Consider the following 20,223-nt stretch of genomic DNA (forward strand, 5'->3'; position numbering starts at 1 on the left):
CTTGTGCATTTTCAAAGGTTTATGCAGATCTCTTTCAATAAGCTGATAATAACAAAAGAAGGTCTGAAAATGAAAAAGGAGTGAGAAAAGTTGAATGGAGTTCGGCTGGATAAATCTCCCTTGAATCTGCGGGTATGGTAAGTCAAATGAATGACAAGGATGGTTTCCAAGTAGTTTAATATCCGTGTTGAAAGGCAGGGACCGAGAGGTCATAAAAGTCACGTGAATTAAGGTGGCAAGCAATGAGGCTGGAGCAATAACCACTTTACACTGCCATCAAGTGATCTTTGAATCTGCCTGATTGCTTCCTCCAGCAACTGCAGTGGGTTATTTGCTGTCAAAAATGCAATAACTGATACTTCAGCCTGTATATTACAAACCGTGGGCTTCGTGGCAGGAATGAAAGATTTTGAATATGAATAACCAGAGAGATAAAATTGAATGGGGGTTGTGGTTACTCTTGCCTAGAAGAAAGATATTAAAGAAGTAGAAGGAAGATATTAAAGAAGCACTGTAATGGTGATTCATTCTAGGATCCTAGTTAACTCGCTAAATATTTGCTAGGTGTGTATTCACTCAAATAACTTCACAAAACATTTTGAAATACCTATGACGGTTTTGGTTGGACTTCCGAGATGTTTCTAGTTTCAAGTCAAGTGTCAGAGGTGATGTGTGATCCCCATCATTAAAAACTGGACTCATTGGTTCGCAGCACGTAGGATGGATGGCTTCTCATGACATTCAAAGCTGCTGCTGTCTGAGTTCAGAACCAGGCACAGGTGGAGTGGTTAGTTTTGTATCTGAAGGTCTTTATTGCATGCTGTTTCTTTCTAAAAGCTTTTTGACCTCCTCCTGCAGGAACAGAGATGGTGGCTATAAGGAAGTGTTGCTGTGCCGCTGGTGGGGCTGTTGAGGTGTGATTTATAATTGTTCACAGCTGAGAAGGCCAAACGGAACAAACGTTGTTGGGCTGGTAAAAATCTCCTTTTTCATGATTTGTGAGACAGCCAACAGCTAATTCTTCAGGACCTGTTTTCTACAAATCCATAGAGCTGTTGCTGATTTTTGTGACTGCTTCTGTGCTCAGTTCCTGAGGAGTGTGATCTGAAGTAAGTTGTGCTTACCAGTACTGCAGTCCTTGCTTAAACAACGTGTGAAGAGGGGTGTGCAGGGCCCTTATGATTGATACATAGTGATATATAGTCAAGACTAATGATAATGTTTATGGTGTTTCATACATGCTTGAACCAAACTTGCTTCCTTAGCTAGCACTGGGGCTAGATATATTCTGCAATGGAGGCTTACTTACATGAATTTAATAGCAAGTTATGGTAGTGGAGCTTCAGTTGGTCGAGTTGTATATGCATGAGATGGAGGTCATGCCTCTGGATAGCTGCAGTTATAGTCCTTAAAAGGCTCATTTAACAAACCACTTCTATTCTTTGGTTAGCTTTTCCTAAACTTTTCCTTGCTTATGCTCGTCAGCACATTGCTTTCCCTTTGTTCACCATTTTAGAACAGAAATAGAAGTTGGAATATTATTGTACACAAATGCACAGAAATGGCACGAACACAGATGTAAGAGGGAAACAATGTGGTATATTTTTTCATAATTGTGCTGGCATTAAGCTCCCTCACGTGAATAAGGTCAACCAAATGTGGATGCTTCACTCTTCTTAGAAACCAGAACACTCACCATGGGCAACTGGAATTTTCCCCTTTTTGAGCAGTAGTTTGTATGCAACCTACAAAATAACTTTCTTAATCTTAAGACATATTAGTCTACAGAGAAATAGGTAAAGCAGGTTAAACTGTTGTGCATCATTTTAAAATAGCATTTTGAACTGTTCATATCACAAAATGCGTGATAAGAATTTTCCCCGATTTTGTGGAGATTTAATTTCATAGTTTCACTTCTTTTTATTGTAGTGCTGGATCAAAGGTAGAAGACTAACATCCAAATTGACTTTAAATTCACAGTATACTGTATTAGAGTGAGGCTGAGTCCTTTGAAATAGGTGTGAGTCCTCTGTGGAAGCTGACTGTGCTCTGTTTTAAAAATCAGAGAGGTAACAGCAGTGTCTGATAAGCAGGCTTTGTGTATTTGTGCATATTTAGTACATGTGGTCACTGTGTGAAATACAATGCCGAAACTTTCTGGTGTATTTGCAAACCTAAATGTTACTGCAATAATAATACAGCAAACATATATAGCAATACAGCAAACATTATTTTGTTTAAAAATCACAGAACATGGGAATCTGTATTCACTATTTCGATGTATAAATCTCTGATTTTGAGATTATTTTTACCATGTCACTTACTATTAAAATTTTAATAAATATTTTACCATGAAGCTATGACTGCATTTTGTTTTTCTTGCTCATGATAGGCTCTTAGCACAGTTTCATTCTAATGAAGGTATGATAAATCAATCTTTATTAGAAGATTGGATTCTGCAGGGGCAGGCTGAACAGGCCATAGCTTTCTGTGAACAGCTGTTCACTAGTCTTGATTACTGATTGCTTGCATCAAAAGTGAACTTCTGCATTCTTGTAAAAGTAAGGTAACATTCTCACTTTAGGTTCAAGGACCACCTTAAACTCAGTAGCCTTTAAATATCATGTAATGCCTGCTAGAGACGGGAAAAAGAGAAAAATTAACAGAGGAGGCAGCTTTAAGGGGCGTCTCATATGGGAGGGAGCCAGCAGGGAGCTGGCAGCCAGTCAGCTGCCGGATAAAATCCACAGGGTCTCACCAAAACTCGAATTAGCTGTTTTCACTGACAGATTTGGAACTGCCCTCTGATGGGTTTTGAATACTCTACATTGCTTGATTATTTATGTATTGGTATGTTGTGTGTCTTTGGTATTGTTTGTGTGTTGTGTAGTAGCATTTGTTTAACTTGTAAAAAATCTGTCCAGCAAAAAAAATATATATATATAAATGCATCAAGCCAGCTAACTCATAGTCTCATAGTCAAATAGATGATCTTTATTAATGGGGAATACCAAAACTATTTGCTCTTACAATTCTGGTTCCCTCTCCAGCAATCTACAAGGCAGGAAGAGAAATACACATATAGAGTAACCTAAATTACCGTCAGGATTAAAAGAAGCATGAGAGAGAGGGATAGAAAGGAAGATGCCTTCATAGTCCACAGCACCAGCCTTCACTTGTGGTGGCTGAATAAATTAAGCCTGCTTGATTTACTGTTGAAATTCCACGGCAGAAATGCACGTAATTATTCCTTAAATGTCCCGCATGTCATGGACAACCCTGAACGAAAGAACTTCAGGCATCTGAATTGAGCCAGAGCTAGATCTACTGAAAATTAAGGGCTAAGTCCCATCCTCAGATGGAATTTGTCTCAACTAATTTTAACAGTTATAAAAGCTAAACTCCTAGTCTCAGCTGTCATTTGGGCTCTTGCTATGCAAAAGGAGCAACATCTAATGAGGAACACATACAGTAGCAATAATACCACGTCTATGGTAGATTAACATCTACATCCTTTATTTTCCCTACTCACTGTATAGAGGGAACCAAGTTGATTTAGTTCAGATGAATAGTTTTCATTCAATTTACATCAGATGAGTTAAATCCCACCTTCAGAGCAAGAGGAGTGTGAATTTCTTCTCCCAGACAGGCGAAACTTCAGGTCTGCCACCCCAGGGGACGTATTCAGGAAAAACAGAAGGTGAGTGGTGGCATAGGTAAGCCTGTAACTCTAACACCTCGAGCTTCCACAATACCCAGCATTATTATCCTCCGGGAAGAGGCACAAGGGCTGCCTGTTTTGTTCAGCCACAAAAGAATGGGTGGCTTTAGTGGGATATCTCAGAAATCTCAAGTGTGCTTTTGGCTGTAGGGTTGCCATTTGTTGTCAAAATGCTGAATAATAGTGAATGCTAAAGGCTTTGGTCCTTTTCATGGCAGTGTATATAACTGACAGGGAACACCTAAGGCAAAAGCACTGCTATATTTATAGTTGATGTGTATGTGAACTTTCAAAAGTAATATTCTTTTGTATGACAAAGTATTTTTCAGAGTTCAAAGACTTATTTATTTATTGCTTCATTTTTTAAATGCTATGCACTTATGTCTTAAATAAATAAAATGACTTGCTGTGTTAAAATAATTTCCCACACTGAATAGCAAGCAAAATGATAGATATCCAGCAGTTTTCCCTTTCATTGTAGCTTTGGCTTCTATAGTGTAGTGGATTTGAGCATAATGTGCCATATAAATAGACGTACATTGTTAAGATTAGTCAAGTCTGGGAGAGCCTTCCTTGGAAAGATTCCCATATACGTCTCATCTTCTGGGTTCCAGTGATGCTTTTTTGGAATTTCTTGCATGTCTGTAACTTCATGCTGTACATTGATGGTGCTGCAACTATATCCTTTTCACTTACAGTACAAATCTATTCTTGAAAAGCTGTGTACTTACAAAAATGCATTGCAATGAAGAGGAATAGAGAAAAATCATGTAATGGATTTCTAATGAAAAGTGGAAAAGAAATGCTATTCTACTATGCAGTGGGATCAGTATTTCGATGAATTTTATGGCAAGCAAGGTTTTCCGTAAAGGAAGCTAATCTTAACTCTCTTTACTTCTCAGTCTCCAATATCTTGCAGCAGATACATGGTGATTTTTACACTTTTCCATTCGCCCCTGCGGAAATATGCCCCAAATGTAATGCAGATTACTTCTGCTACCTCTGTGTAGAATCTGCCGCTCTGCTTCTTCACACAGCAGATAGGCATCCACTTCTGCCGTATTGAGGTTTATCCCCATGTACAGCTGGAGAGGTGGAGATAAAGGTGCCAACCTGTGCAGAGTAAGAAATGCTGTGATTGAGGGGGAGGCATTACTGTATTCCTTCACCTCTTTGCTTATATCCATAAGCATTAAAAATTAATTATGTCAGAGGATTCCTGAATATTAGTATTGTCCACATGGGAGTACTGCAATGGTAAGTTATTTGACATCATCACATGAATGGAGAAATTATTTTCTAGATTTTAATGTCCTTTCAGTCTTCTGCTTTTTACCTTAGAAATAATCCCACCAGTATCCATTTACTTACATTTCTTCATGATGAAGTTAATTTTGTGCTTCTCACAGACTGCAATTCAATCTAAAATGTTTAATTTTTGCTTGTTTTCTAGTTTTTGTCTAACTTTTGTTTTTCATCTGTTTCTAGCCATTTGCTCTCCCAGTAAGCCATCTGACCCAGCAGTCCTCTAATTATCCCACATAGTTGTTTTCCTTTCATCTTTCTTAAGTATTGGTGCTTCACTATTGGTAGTTTAAAATTAAAATGCCTTTTTATACTCATCCAGGTAATGTCTGCTGCTTTTGGGGCCTACAGTCTTGCTATTTAATTTGGACTTTTTCTCTTACCCCATGTTAGACTGCTGTCCTTTGCCTTTATTTTTAGTCTACCTGACAGTGAGTGAAATGGGAAACATGCTCCAACTGGTCTGCCCTGGGTCCGTGCATTCAGAATAGGAGTATGAAGATGATATATACTGTACTTAGTGTGTCTGTGGATAAAACTTTTCACAAATCGTTTGCCTTCCAAGATTTATTTAATTTTTTGTACATACAGACTGCTGATTTTCTGCAAAATGGAAATTGCTGAATCCAAAACAGGAGAAACGGGAGTTTTTAAGAAATCAGCTTTTTCGCTGCCCTTCAACAGACACCTAAATGGACGGGAGTTACTCTTGTGCATATTCAGGCTTTAGCACTGATGGACTGTTTAAGATACAGAGGCAAAAGAAAAACAAGACAGTGATTCCAGTGATTTTAAATGCTGCTCTTTCTGACGGGCTGGGTGTCAGTGGAAGTGCAGCCAGGCACACCAGCCAAGGAGCCTTCCTTGCTGCTGAAGTGCAGGGAAGTGTGAAATGAACGGGGACCTTCCTTGCTCTGTTAAAATTCTGAGGTAGAGTTTAACGTTTTTTTTTGAAAAATGCAGTCCTGACAGCTGTGGAAACATGATGTTCCTACTCTCTGCTCAAGAGGGGAGATTTATAGACAAACTTCCCCACATTCATCAGCATCAAAACGTCTCTCTGAAGAGTAGCCTGTTCTTCAGACAGGTTTGCTGTGAGGTCTCTGCTGAGACATCTCCTGAAGGCTGCAGTTATCATCTGCGGGGTCGGCAGGTGTACATTTGAAGGGAAGTGGACTGCATCTGCTGAATCCCTAAACATCCTTCAGGATAACAGCAGCTTCAGGTCACTTCTGCCTCAGCTTCATCGAAAAGAAGCCTCATTAAAGTAAGTGCAACAGTTCTAATATAAGAATTCTTTTCTTGTTTTGTTTAAAATTATGATTTTAAAAACGTGTTCCTAAAAATGTGTAGTATATGGAAGAATTGCTCATGGGCTGAAGAAGACACAAAATCCTGGTGGCCTGTAGGCTCCCCCTGAAGCACTACCAGTCTCTACAGGAAGAGCTCAGACACCCCTTTGGTCACTCTGGGCAGTGACACAGGACCTTCTTTGTAACCCACAAGATAACAAAGGCTTTCTGGGATGTGAGTTGAGGATGTAGCAGCTTATCACAGCATCTGCCCAAAGCTGTTCAGGCAAACCTGACCACAGGCCATACCCATGAAGGGGATCTGTGGTCAGGACTCTTAGGTGGTAATGATAGCAGACGCACAGCGGCCCTGGGTGAATAGTTTGGGGTTTTGCACCCATGTAATAGAGCTGGGGGCTCTAAGGCACCAGATGAAGTGGCTGAACTGGGGTGCTCGCAGCGTGTGGAGGGGGAAAGCCCAGCACACGCCGCCTGCTACCCGCGGCCTTGTGTCTGCCATGAGCTGCAGCCACGCCGTTACGTAAACCCTCAGCCAGCACACGCTGTGCAGACAGACACCTTGTTTGTGTGTGAACCGAGCTGCGTAGGTATGTGGGGAAGTTCACGCATTTTAACAGGTTCACCATTTAAATTTAGTCCCGAAAGTTAGGAGCTGTTAGAGCCCAAAGTCATCACTGACAGACAGGACTCACGTCGGTTTTGAAATGGAGGAGGAGAAATGGAGAAGCGCACAGCATGATGTAGCAAATTTATTCTGTGAGATAAGGCTCAAGTACATTTTGCCTTTTTGACAGATTCTGTGCTAACAAGGCCAAACAGCAGCTCTGCTTCTCCTACCACAGAGGCAGGCATGCCACTCATTTAACCCTTAGGAGGCTGCCTGGCTCCCAGGAAAATAACAATACCTCAGCCCAAACCGTGTTAAGCTCTGTGAATGCGATAATTAAATTCAGAGTAAAGCAATTAGTCTGTATAAAGAACATAAAGTATACTTTTGTTTCTTAAAAAAAAAAAAAAAAAACAAAAAAAACCAGCTATTTCTAGCTAACTAAGCACAGAACACTTAACACAGATTTTTGACTGAACTGCTTTGATTCAGCCCAGTCAACCCAGATTTTCTCCATCTAGAAACAAAATAAAATGAAACAGTAAGTGGATCAGTCATTTTGGCAGAGATTTTCAGACTGCTATACTTTTTTTTTTTTTTTTTTTTTTCTTCCAGTTATAGCATGCTGAAGAAAATGAGCCATCTAAACACTGGTTGTGATTCAAACAGATAAATTATTTTCAAGAAAACTGAAAATTCTGTTATCAAATGAAACTTTCTCAGACATATGTAACTTTGTATTCTGCTCAGAATTGGTTAAAAAAAAAAAAATAGGTTAATTATTTGGTTAAAAAAAGCAACACTCCCACCCCCTCCTGCACCCAGCATCAAGCTGTACTGGTAGGCAGAGGAACAGCCTGGCACTTAGTAGTCAGCACAAAAGACTAAAACACCTGCTCACAGTCATACCACAATATTTATTTCAGAACCAGTTATCTATTATTTCAGTTAAAGTATGCACTCCTACAGACCTGGGGAGAGATTAAAATAGCTCCCTGTTATGGCTATTCTGCCCACATCTTTTTCATTAATGCTAAACAGTGGTAGGGTAGCAGGAATCTCAGAGCAGACAGGAACTATGATGAACATTATCCCTTGTCTTTATTGCAAAGGATGGATCTTCATTGTCACAGGCATGCACTTTTTGCATGGCTGGGGACAGTGGCAGAATTTTTTAATTAACATTTGAATCTATTATATATGAGTGCATTCCCTGATCTCCCAGTCCAAGGGCAAGCCCTGCTGTGCTTGACTCACTCTCTTCAGAGAGTATTTGAAAGGATCTGCACATGCAGAGAGCTGCAACTTTCTGGCTGACCACTGCTGCCTGTTGGGGAGGGACAAGCATTTAGGGTTGTCTTCTGGGTTGAAGATACACTTATTGCACCACACACTTCCTTATTTGCTAAGAACAACCCTGTATGAGCTCACTGCTCATACGGGGGTTAACCCTGGTTATCCCAAATTTGCAGATACTAACAGAAGACCTTGTTAAGGCAGGCCCCTTTGACACCACTTAAAGGTGTGAGCTCCAGGTGTGCATCACAGGTAGGGTGATGGGCACATTCAGCCAAGGAATGTGAAAGTCACTCTGGAGTAGTTAACTTTCATCCTTGACAGACCAACAACCAGCATCAGTACACCTGACTCCATGGTGCTGATGTGGATGGAGGGTCTATAGATATAATCAAACAGAACACAAGGGAGTCTGCACCGAGATTTCCTCCTACAATGATTTCTGTGGACAGAAGGTTTTTAAACAGGTATTTGGCATGGTGAGTGTTTAAAAATGTTTTCAAAGAAATATAATCAATGTAATGAGGTTCATATTTTAAAGCTCTCTCTGAGGTTTTGTTAGATTTCTGTTCTCCTTAGATTTCTGTTCTCTTCAGCAGAGGTGTAGTTTGATCTCTATACATTTGATATATTATTCTGGTGTTTTACCAACACTTCAGAACTGAATGAAACTGGTAACATTTGGCTTTTAGTCACAAAAAGAAAAAAATAAAATCATTATGTATGAGACTAACAATGAATGTGACTGCTACAACACCGAGCTATAGAAATGATACAGTAGTTTCACTCAGCTAAAGGAAAGGATGTCAAAAGGCTTATATACTGCTCAACTCATGCTACTGAATATCATATTCTTTGAGCAATGCCATTAAATTAAATGTAAACATAAAAAGGGAGGGTATTGTAAACTAGAGCAGTTAAATATTAACCTGTTTTTGGTAGGAAATATGCTGCTTTCTTCTCAGCCTGAAGAATTAAGTGTAGTGTTTTCAATAAGCATTTTTGTGCAGTCCTCGAGTAGATAGTGCAATCTGCATGCTGCAATTTATTTTGTAGACAAACTGACTGGTACTGGTTATTTCCAAGTAAATGCATGTTGGCATTCAAGGTCATTCTTAATCTTTCTGCTCAAATTTCAGACTTTTTTTAAAAAAAATATATATATAAAAAATGCATTTTTCTGTAGGCTTTATATGTTACATGGGTAACCAAATGCGTTGGCCTTTTTGAAGCAACTTCTGAAGAAGGTATGGGGAGCTTCACCCCATGTTCTTTGTTCAAGGTTTGCAATGAAACTCAGTACATTTTTCAACATATAAAGGTCAATTTCTTAACAATTTATGAATGACAATTCAAGGTCACTTGGAATCTTTCTAAGTTTACATTTGGGATAATTTTTTTTGTGGTCGAGAAGGGTGACTTTCAGAGGCATAGGCCTGTTTTCTTCATGCTAATTTACCTGAGTTTTGTTTTTAAAACATAAAAGCTATCAAAGAAAAGAGCAAATGTTCACAAACCTTGTCTGAGCATTTTTTGCCAATTTATAGAAGTAGTTATAGTTATTCTATCAATAAGCAAAAGAACTGTAACTCCTGGATTTCACATAATGATTATATATTTGATTTTGACGGCTAGATTAATAACCACTGTTTTGCTGTTCATGTGCTTTTTATTTGAATGATAAACTATACCTATCATCATAACATAAACTCATTTTTCTCAAAACCAGCTATCAATTCCATTGTCCTATGGGCAATAAAGTCTGCTGAAGAGAAGTAGAAAGGGAAGAGATGTAAGTAATTACAGAGATAAGAAAGAAATGTTCAGAGAAGTAACATTTGTAAGTCAAAAAGGCTATTGTTCCATATCCAAATAGCTGTTATAAGAATTCATGCTTTAGGGTAAATTGCTCTATTTAGAATCACTCTTCCTGATTAATTTTCTTACAAATTCTTAATTCAGGAAATAGGGTTTACTCTTTTCTGGGGAGTGTCTTTTTGATCAGCTTTAGTGACCCTGAAATTAAAGGACTCGGAGACTGTTTACACTTGTATTCAGCTATGGGGCACTGAATCATCCTGCCATAGAAAGGTCTTCAACACTCAGCTCAGCTCAGAGATTTCAGTCGCATGTAAATCAGTATTCAGGCTTAGTCCACCCAGATGCCAGGACATGGCTTTATTCATCAAATATTTTTAAAATCAAATACGTCTAAATGTCAAACCGTCTTAGACAAATGTAGGACTACCTGCAATTATTCCCATCCAAGGTCAACTACATCTAAAATGTTAGGACGTTTTGTTAATAAAAAGAGTCTTCTTTTTCTTTTTTCTTTTATTTTTTTCTCCAAGAGTTCAATTACTTTTCAGTACAAGTAGAGATGTGATGGTATGAAGATAAATCTGAAATGTTTCATGTGATGAACCGTTATACTATGAGCAGCAATCAATCCATCACATCCGAATCTGGTTTCTTCTGGCCTGTATGTGGAAAAGGTTGTACTGTAGCAATCCAGTGATAAATTGTCTCCTGCTGATTAGGCATCTCTCACACCTTCTGTCCTTTACTTCAGTTCCACATGTCCTTATAACAGTTAAATCTTATTACTTAAATCCAGGATAACTCTTGACAATTGGTGCTAATATTTAATTTACACCACAACCAGGACTGATTGTCAAGAATTTGTGCATAGCAAGAGACTGTTGTTGTGGTCTTCAAAATATTTAATGATTATGGTCATAAGCAAATGGGAGATGATCATTGGATAGATATTTTTTAGAGCTTCCATTACCTAGATTTTAATTAAGGCATATTAGAAACTTGCATTATTCAAACAAGTCTGAACTAATCAAGTCTGGACAAGCTTTCAGAAAGCCTGCTTAAAATAAATACATTTTATTAACAAAATGTTAAACTTACATAGAATGGGATTCTGTCATCTTTGCTCACTGATTGCCTTTTGAAGTCATGAAGACAATAGTATTCTTATTTAAATATAGTGCTCCCTAGTCTCATAAATGTTGTACATTTACTAAGTTCAAGTACGTATCTAGAGAGGGTGTAGATTTTTTAAAGAATTGTATCTGTCAGATACAATATGTTTTACAGATGTTTTACAGATACAATGTTTTACAGATACGGAAAATTGTTAAAACCATGAACTAAGGCTTAACAATGAAATAGAACGTGAAGAATATTTCAAAAGCCTTTGATAAATTTATTAACAAATACATTTTATTTAACATGTTATGACATAAGATTAAACTCAGCATTAATAAAGTAAAATATATGCTTTTGCAGATATAATAAAATGAATAAAAAATAGTATTTTAAAAGTACCCCCAAAACCTCAATGAGTTGTTATATTCTCTGTGCTTTCATTATTATTCTTTCAAACATGGTGCTTATTTTCTCTCTTTCAGCTGTAAAGCTTCTGATTTCACCTCCATCTCACTTAACAATCTATTATTAATTCCTTTAAAGCATGCAAAAAATATGACTTCCAAGAAGAGCCGCCACATAGCCACAGAGTTACGGAACTCACTGCAAGAATACCGATGAATAAAACATCAGTTAACATTGTAATTACAGGTCAAGACTAGGTCCTCAGCTGGTAGAAATGGGCATATACTATGGCAAAACCGAGAAGCACCAGTCACCTGCCTGGTTCCAAGCTCCTAGTCATGGCAATTTGCTTTGTCAGCTATGGCCTCTCCATAAAGCAGAGTATTGTATAGTTCAATAATATTTCATTATAATTCTTACAAATCTCTAGGGAAGTTACATTTTCAAGGGCAGTATGTTGATTTTTAGTCCACCCCAATATATACATTTGAAAGTCGTTATTTCCGAACAGTTAAAGGAAACCTTGGGTCAAATTCCTGCATTATATGAATAAAAATCAGAAAAGTGCATATACATATATATGTATAAATGCAGAAAGAAGACACATTGCTACCTGTAGCATGTCCAGCTGCAACTATATACCGCACTGCCATTTACTGCTATACACACAGGCCTGCGTTGGGACACAGTGCATATACATGAAGGTTAATTTTATCCCCTTGTTCAAGAGACTCCACTGAGGCAAGTCCTGTTTGGGAAAGCAGTAAGGCCAGGGACACTCTAGAAAGTAAGTTTTCTTTCAAGCATGTGTATATGGGACAAGAACTGCCGCAGTGAAGTCCCTGGCAGAGAATCACAGCTTTAATGCAAAAAGAACTAAATATGTTACACCAAATGGAAAACTAAGTTACTATATCAACTTCAGGGACTTTTGTAGAGTAAAAAATAAATTTTTGTTTTTCTTTTCCATTTCTGGCCAGGTGAGTCTGGTAGAAGCAATGCCATATTTCCCATTACCTTCTATAGCTTCTATAGCCTAAGCTTACCCTGACAATTAAACGCACTGAAAGGCATTGATGCTGGAAGTAAAGCCCTTAATTTCAGATCCTAGAAATAGCTCTCAATGGCATTTCTTCAGCAGATGAAGAGTTATATTTTTAACTGCAAGCATGGTCTCCGTGCAGGTTGGTTTGATCAGCGTCTCAGGAAGTAAAAACCCAAAATGGCCAGTGTCGCGCAGCTCAAATGCAAATGCATAGGGGATACCGTTTTTATAGGCCCAGTCCATAGAGCTGCCAGAACTCACATCTGAAAGAGAGAATTCAGAGAAAAGTATAAAAAATACAGTTCAATGCAGGTCATGTTGAAAACACTGGATAGTTATCGTGGTATTATGTCTAGAGCACACAGCGACTACAGCTACAATGCAAGCTGTTGCTCCCTGACCCAAAACACCCTTCAGAGAGAGGTATGGGCACCCAGCTCCTTGTGTAAAGTGCTCGGCCCAATACAAGATTAGACCCTAAATTTTCACATGAAAAAAGTAATAACTGAGTTCTCTGTGTAGAGAAACTTCAATAAAAGCAAACATTTAGTACACAGCCCCAAACTGTTCTTGTACCAGAGATTTGCTTCCATGAAGATCTCCCAGCTGGAACTGTGCTCTGCATGCTTCTAGGTTTTTTTTCTTTTTTTTTTCTCTTTTTTTTTTTTTTTTTTTTTTTTTTAAGGCAATTCCTTTTCATAGAGAAGGGGGAAAGATGATAAAGTAAAATACAGTCTCCTTCTACAGAGCTTTTAAAATTATTTTCTCTTAATTTCTGTCTCGTCTCATGATTTCCTTACAGTATGATTGCTTTTGCATAGGTGGTGTCTAATATTAACAAACCTTCCAGAGGAAGAGTGTTTCTTATGCTTTTCATTATCTCCATATGTTGGTTACCCAAGACACTTATATTTATATAAAGATCCATCTCCTATGTGGCCTGCTTTCTTCTGCGCAATTCTAGCATTAATTCACACTGCTCTTGCTTCGACACAGCTAACGACTGCACTGTAATGAGCACAAGACGATGACTGTGCTGTGAGATGGGGGCCCACGGCACGGTGTGATGTGTAGAGCTCCAACCAAAACACAGCAACAGCAAAGGAGATGCAGATTACTTGGTAAGGATCTTGCTATTTACTTAAGCTCCTCACTTTTTTTTTTTTTTTTTTCGTAGCCTGTTGTTCTTACCAAGAGAATTCAGGCCTCATAGTTTCAGTAAAGAGAATGACGTCTCGTTGAAACCTATTGAACTTCATTTCCTTTTTCCCATCTGCATGGGGAGCTTGTTTGACAAATGTTGTTACATATTTAAAGAGAGTATTTTAAAATTATTCTGTTTATAGGGGAAAATGCATTTGAAATCACCCTCTGAAAAAACGGAAGATATCCAAGTAAAGATACTGTTGCTATCAGTTACCATCATCTAGACACTGAGGCATTTGAAACCTAAGTTTTATGGAGATCATCTTAAATTTTAGAAGGAGCTCATGAATAGCTGTATCTATCACAAGTACATAGAGGGAGAGGCAAAGTAATAGTGAAAGCTGAAAACTACTTTGAATTATTTTCTCCCAAATATTTCATAACGTAGTAATGCATTTGCAGTATCTGGTAAAGATATGCTTTTTCAGATCTTCAGATTTATTTATTTAAATCTCTTTTTGTATGTTCTGAACATGTTACTTGCTGGATTTCCTCTCTAAAATGCATTGCATTTTATTCTCTTTTATTGCATCAATTGACTTAATCTTACTGCAATCAACTGACTGTCAATTACAAAACTTTTTCCGCCTTCTTCACCATCCACAACTGGAGCAAAGTTCACTTTAAACAGCATTTGCTTCCTTTGTAATAACAAAGGTAGTCTCCTTCTTACTATAATTGGGTGAAAGTCATAAACTTGTGTCAGAGGGAAACTCACACAAAGTGCTAGATGCAGGACCATATCTGTATCTTACGCCATAGGCAGACTGAAGAGCATTAACGGCATTATAGGCTGCAGATTCCTGTGTGGGGGAGAAAAACAAATGCATAAATTAGGTTCTGAATTAAATACTGCAGTGGAGTTGGAACCTGAGCTATGGATTGCTGATTTCCGGCACAATGCCATGTTCTGTAAGTCTGCAGCAAACAAACTAAAATGATTTTAAGCAAGAAATGCATTATTTATCTTTATTGACAGTAATTCCCTAACACTAAGAACTTGATTCGGTATTTTCATGGCATAAAAAAGCTCACTGCACTGTGAACGGTCAGCCATTAAATATTTCTAATTATAGGTGTATATATACCATTTTTTAGGCATTTAAAAACTATGCAAGCATATTTTGCCAACATCTGCAGATATATTTCCCAGTCTACTAAACCTCATTTCTGCTGCTGGTTGAAGGTTTCATTCCACAGTAGTTCAGCAAGCAGGAAGAAGGAAAGAGGCAAATTCCACTCCTGAATCTCTGGTAGACTGGGGAATATTCACCGCTGGTCTAACTTTCTCTGGGACCAGGAAACGTAGGCTTGGAGATCTATTTTCACTATTGCAGAAGTGCAGGTTCAGTGCTGTGTGGGGAAAATGAGCACCTACATTTCAAGATCCATATGGATACAGTCTGTTTAGGAGGTTCACAGCATCCTTTGAAACTGCGTGCAGGAGGCCTGGTGCATGGCAAGTCCTGAGGGTCACACATGACTACTGCTTAATACTGCTTGCAAACCCATAGGAAGGATGCACATATTTGAAAGAAAAAGGAGTATTATGATCTCAAAGGAAAGGACCCTGGAGAATCATAGACTCACAGGATCACAGAATCACTGAATGGCTTGGGTTGAAAGGGACTTTAAATACCATTTAGTTCCAACCCTCCTTGCCATAGGCAGGGATACCTTCCACCAGACCAGGTTGCTCACAGCCCCATCCAACCTGGCCTTGAGCACTTCCAGGGATGGGGCATCCACAGTTTCTTCAGGCAACCTGTGCCAGTGCCTCACCACCCTCTGAGTGAAGAATTTCATCCTTATATTTACTCTAAATCTCCCCCTCTTTTAGTTTAAAACCATCCCCACTTGTCCTATCACTATCTGCCTTTGTAAAAAGTTGTTCTCCATCTTTTTTTATGAGACCAGTTTAAGTACTGAAAAGCTGCAATGAGGTCACCCTGGAGCCTTCTCTTCTCCAGGCTCACTAGACCAAGCTCTCTCAGCTTTTCTTTACAAAAGGGGTGCTCCAGACCATCTTCATGTCCCTCCTCTGCACCTGCTCCAACAGCTCCACACCCTTCTTGTGCTGGGGGCCCCAGACCTGGATGTAGCACTCCAGGTGGGGCCTCACTAGGGCCGAGCAGCGGGGGACAGTCACCTCCCTCACCCTTCTGGTTGCTCCTCTGTTGATGCATCCCAGGAAGCAGTTGGCCTTCTGGGCTGCAGGCACACACTGCTGGCTCATGTCAAGCTTTTCGTCGACCAGAACCCCCCAGTCCTTCTCTGCAGGGATGCTCTCAGTGAGTTCTCCCAGTCTGTGTTCATGTCTGGGATTGCCCCACACCAGGTGCAGCACTTAGACCTCATTATGTTCACATGGGCCCATTTATCTAGCTTGTCCAGCTCTTGCCAAATGGAAAAATAAATTTTTACCCCATTATGAAAATCTGCTAGACACAACTGGATTTGGTTTGTTTGTTTCTCAGCACAAGGAAGATTGTGGTGGAGATTCTGGCCTGATATTTTCAGTTTGTCTCTTGTCTTCCTCTCACCACATCCACGAGAGGCTGCACGAAGGCAGGAGCTGCTCAAGTCAGTGCTGCCCTGCACTTCTGCAGGGCTGGGACCTGGGAGCCAGCTGACGCCAACGGGCAATTTCTGACTCACCCCACACCAAGCACGAGGAGGTGGCAGGAGGCCCAAAACAGAGGGAAGTACTGTCTTTAGGGACTATTCCTCCTCTTACGCATGCAGATGCCTCAACTTTTGTGAGTCATCACACACAGGACCCTGATGGGGCAGGAGGTGTCAGATCCTGTGAGGGCAGAGGGCTTTCATTGCGACAGTGCGCAGTCATCCCAGTAAATGTGCCATGGAAAGGAGAACACAGCTATGAGAGAGAACACTCCCCGCATGAGTTACATATCCTACAGCAACGACAGAAAACAGGCAAGCCCTGTCGAAATCATTCTGAAGAAATCCTTTGGCAATTCCCATTTTAAAGCAGCACAACAGCACTGAGTTCTGCGCAGAGGCAGCAACTGCCCGAAGGTTAGCCCAGGAGGGACCCAAGTACGTGTCTGGCATGTAGGCAGGTGTCCCTGCACTGCTCTTAGCCTGGAGGGATGCTGCTCACTTCCCCTCTTGGAGTTATGTGCCAAAGGGGGACATTTCACACTGTGCAGATCTCACTGTGAATAAACCTGGGCAACCAGCCCTTGAACACCCCCCCCCAAGGAGAAAGCTTCACATACAATTGTCAGATTTTTACAAGGAGATACACAAACTCAGTCAGGCCATATAAGCTCACCGTAAACACTATTACAAGTGACTGTACAGGAGAAAAAAAAAAAAGGAGTGAACAGTAGGTGAAATTTAAAACTCTCTAGGTAGATGAAGGTTTTTGCCGCATTTTTTTTTTTTTTTTTTCTTAAAGCACACTTTCCTTTTAAGTATCTTAAAAGGACAGATTTCAGGAGTGTGTTAATGAGGTTCATAAGAGACTCGTGCCTAAATTAGCCCAGAATATGCATGTTGTGATCAGTACACAGCTCTCCAGTTTCAAAGCAGCTCTGAATAATTGAACGCTTTAATTGAAATGGTAACTGACAGCTCTCTAGAATGACACGACCCAGACAGAAACATCCTTTCTTTAGCCTGGGATTAATTGTGGCCCCCTGTTAACACCAACTGCTATTTATCTGCTGTGCATGTGGAGTCCATGTGGACCAGCAAAGCTTGCTCCATCAGCAGCAGGAAGCAGAGACTGCCACTTCCCATCTTACTGCAAATCTCCAAGAGAACTGGAGAGTCTGGAACCTCAGCCTAAGTCACTTCAAATTTGAGACATTTCAAATATTAAAGATTATTCATTTAGGAGCTGCCGGGTGACGAAGCCTTTGGCTGGAGGCAAATATTAAAACACATAAATAAATAAGCTACACTATTCCATTCATTTCCGCTATAACCCTCCCATACCAAACTTTCTAAATAACAGGAAATCACTTTGGTTTCTTATTACAACCTCCCTCTCCTTTTTGCCCCACCGCAACAAAACCAATGCCAGAGTCAAACAGTGACAGAACATTGAGATTTGGTGTTTGACTTCCATTTGTCCAGGGCTGTTGTCTAAACCAGTGTCTTTGTCACTTTAGGTTCGCACTCAAACTCCCTCTGATGCAAAGCCTCGTGACAGACTCAGGACACACCTATCACTCACCAAAGATGGACTCCTTTGGTTTAAAAGCTCTGGATGGAAAAGTAGAGTGTGTGCACTGAGGGGCAGTTTCTCTCTCAGAAAGGAAATAGCCGTCAAGCAACAAGAACATGTACTGAAGATTTATTGGGATGTATGAAAACTTTCAGAGATTCATTTTCCTTCAAATGAATTTCCTAATACTGTGTCTGTTGTCTCACATTACTCCTGGTATTGTTGGTACCCAGCAATCATCCAGCAGAGGAGATGCTGATTCTTCCTAAGATCATGTCTTTACCTTTTGCTGTCTTGTCTGTTCTAAAATAAAAGGATGTTTGCACCTGCTGGTTTTCAAAGAAGTGAGATCCTGGGGTTTTCAATTCCCAGACTACAGTTTTTGGTAATTAATAGCTACCAGTGCATTTGGGAAACCCTTTGCTGTTCCCTAAAAGAGGGTGGAGAAAGTAGAATAAAAACAAGGTTCATGGATTTAATCAGAGTCAGTGCACAGTTTGATTGCCAGTCTCCACAAGTTCATATTTTTAGTGCCTTTGCCTGCACAGCTAACTTGTAATTTGCTCTATTTCCCAAGAATGACATCAGACAGGAGAAATTTTAGTAACTCATGAAATTAAGTGTCTTAACAGAAATAAACCAACAAAGAGGCTTCAGTTTGTGCAGTGCTGGCTGCTCAGTCTCCTGAGAGGGCAGCTCAGTGAAACTTCAGCGAATCTCCAGGGACTGACAACATCATTTATTTTGCACAGGATAAATGTAAGATGCAGTTAAGCTCCTTCTGGAGTAAACTAGCTTTAACTAGGAAGTTAAATGTCACTGCAACTTTCAAGGCCAGAATGAGAGATATATGGGCAAGGCAAAAGAAAGATGCTGGCTAGTGATTGCTGCAATATGTGGCTGTGAGCAGGAGCAAAGAGCAAGTGAAGCTTGAGCAACATTTCCCTGAGAGAATAGGCTAAAGGGAGGGTTTTATGCACAGGAGTCTGGCTCAAAGCAGACTTCGTACTGCAAGCAGGGGGAATAGCTCTCCTGCATTTGGATGAGCATAGAATACATGAAATGTACATATTTGTAAATCAATAGGCTTGCATCAAAAAATATGCTATTAATTTATTCTCCTAATAAACAAAAGCTCCAAAGTACCTGATGTTAATTAACTGCTTGTCATCAAGTGGTAAAAATGCTACGTCTGAGCAGGTTGATACATATGGCAATAGAAGCTTTATTTTTGGTGAAATCTATGCGATTTCTCCTCTAATCAATAAACGTAAACCTTTTCAATTTTATTTTGGTCATAAAATTGAAGATGATCTTCTTTGTGCTTCAAGTGTTCCAGTTCTGAGCATGAAGGGACAGGATATCAGCTAGATGATGCCCAGGGACTTAACTACATAATTCCCATTACTGTTAATTAAATAAAATGATAATAACTATAATTAAAACCCAGGGATTTATCCTATAGGGTAATTTGCAGGGACTGATGGATGGAAGGCGCTATACCATTTAAATCAAATTACTGATGACTCACTTTGAGGGAAGGCTATCTAATCAGAAATGAGATTTTAAGCGGATCCAGAATAAATACTGCTCAATATTAAATATGTGCAAAGCATTGAAGAAACAACTCTCTTCTCAAAATGAAAATGTACCCAAAAAATGTTATATAGAGAAGTGTATTCTCAGTGTTAATGTACTTACCACACAACTGAAGTTTGGAATAGTTTCATATTTGTAAGAGTAAGGGTACAGCAGCATCTGTGCATATGCGTGGAAGGACAAGTAGGCTTTTATTTGTTTCCGATGTTTGCGGAGAAAATGAGCAACAGCCTTTACTTCAGGCTCAGACTCAGGGTAGGGGCCACAGTAGGTGTCATCGCATGGGTGAAATGAAGCACCTTCATCTAGAGTTGGAATGAGAAAGCTGATGGTGAGCAATCACAGGCAATTTCTATGGGTCAACTCCTGGCTCAGCCTTATGTGAGCCTCCGTGCAAGAGCATGAAAAGCCATAAAAAAATTTCTTAGTCTCTGTGCAAAAGCATGAAAAGCCATAAACAAGTTGCTTTTTTTGTGAATGATGGGCATGAGCTAGTGGGACCTCAGCACAGCAATCTGCTTGTTCATCTAATAAACACGCCAAGTGGCCAACTACAAGCAGTTTTCCCCAGCGGATGTGTTTTTA

At 39.6% G+C, this 20,223-nt stretch overlaps 1 protein-coding gene and 1 long non-coding RNA gene across 2 annotated transcripts in view; one reads left to right on the plus strand and one right to left on the minus strand.

Moving 5' to 3' along the window:
• Positions 1-959: 959 nt before the first annotated feature.
• LOC311431639 lies at positions 960-18,364 on the plus strand. Its single transcript, XR_014689554.1, has 6 exons — positions 960-1,109; positions 3,646-3,700; positions 5,447-6,293; positions 9,972-10,034; positions 13,629-13,753; positions 17,984-18,364. It is a non-coding gene; the product is annotated as an uncharacterized lncRNA (long non-coding RNA).
• Positions 12,708-20,223, minus strand: part of CPA6 (carboxypeptidase A6) — a gene marked incomplete at its 3' end in the record, with an annotated part of 31,099 nt that continues 23,583 nt past the window's right edge. The window contains exons 7-9 of the mRNA XM_084509399.1: positions 19,741-19,943; positions 14,557-14,641; positions 12,708-12,895 (exon numbers count right to left, since the gene is read on the minus strand). Coding sequence (XP_084365525.1) covers positions 12,708-12,895; positions 14,557-14,641; positions 19,741-19,943 — 476 coding nt within the window. The remainder of the gene's footprint in view (positions 12,896-14,556; positions 14,642-19,740; positions 19,944-20,223) is intronic.

The sequence above is a fragment of the Aythya ferina genome (assembly GCF_964211825.1).
Source record: "Aythya ferina genome assembly, chromosome: 2".
NCBI classification, from domain to species: domain Eukaryota; kingdom Metazoa; phylum Chordata; class Aves; order Anseriformes; family Anatidae; genus Aythya; species Aythya ferina.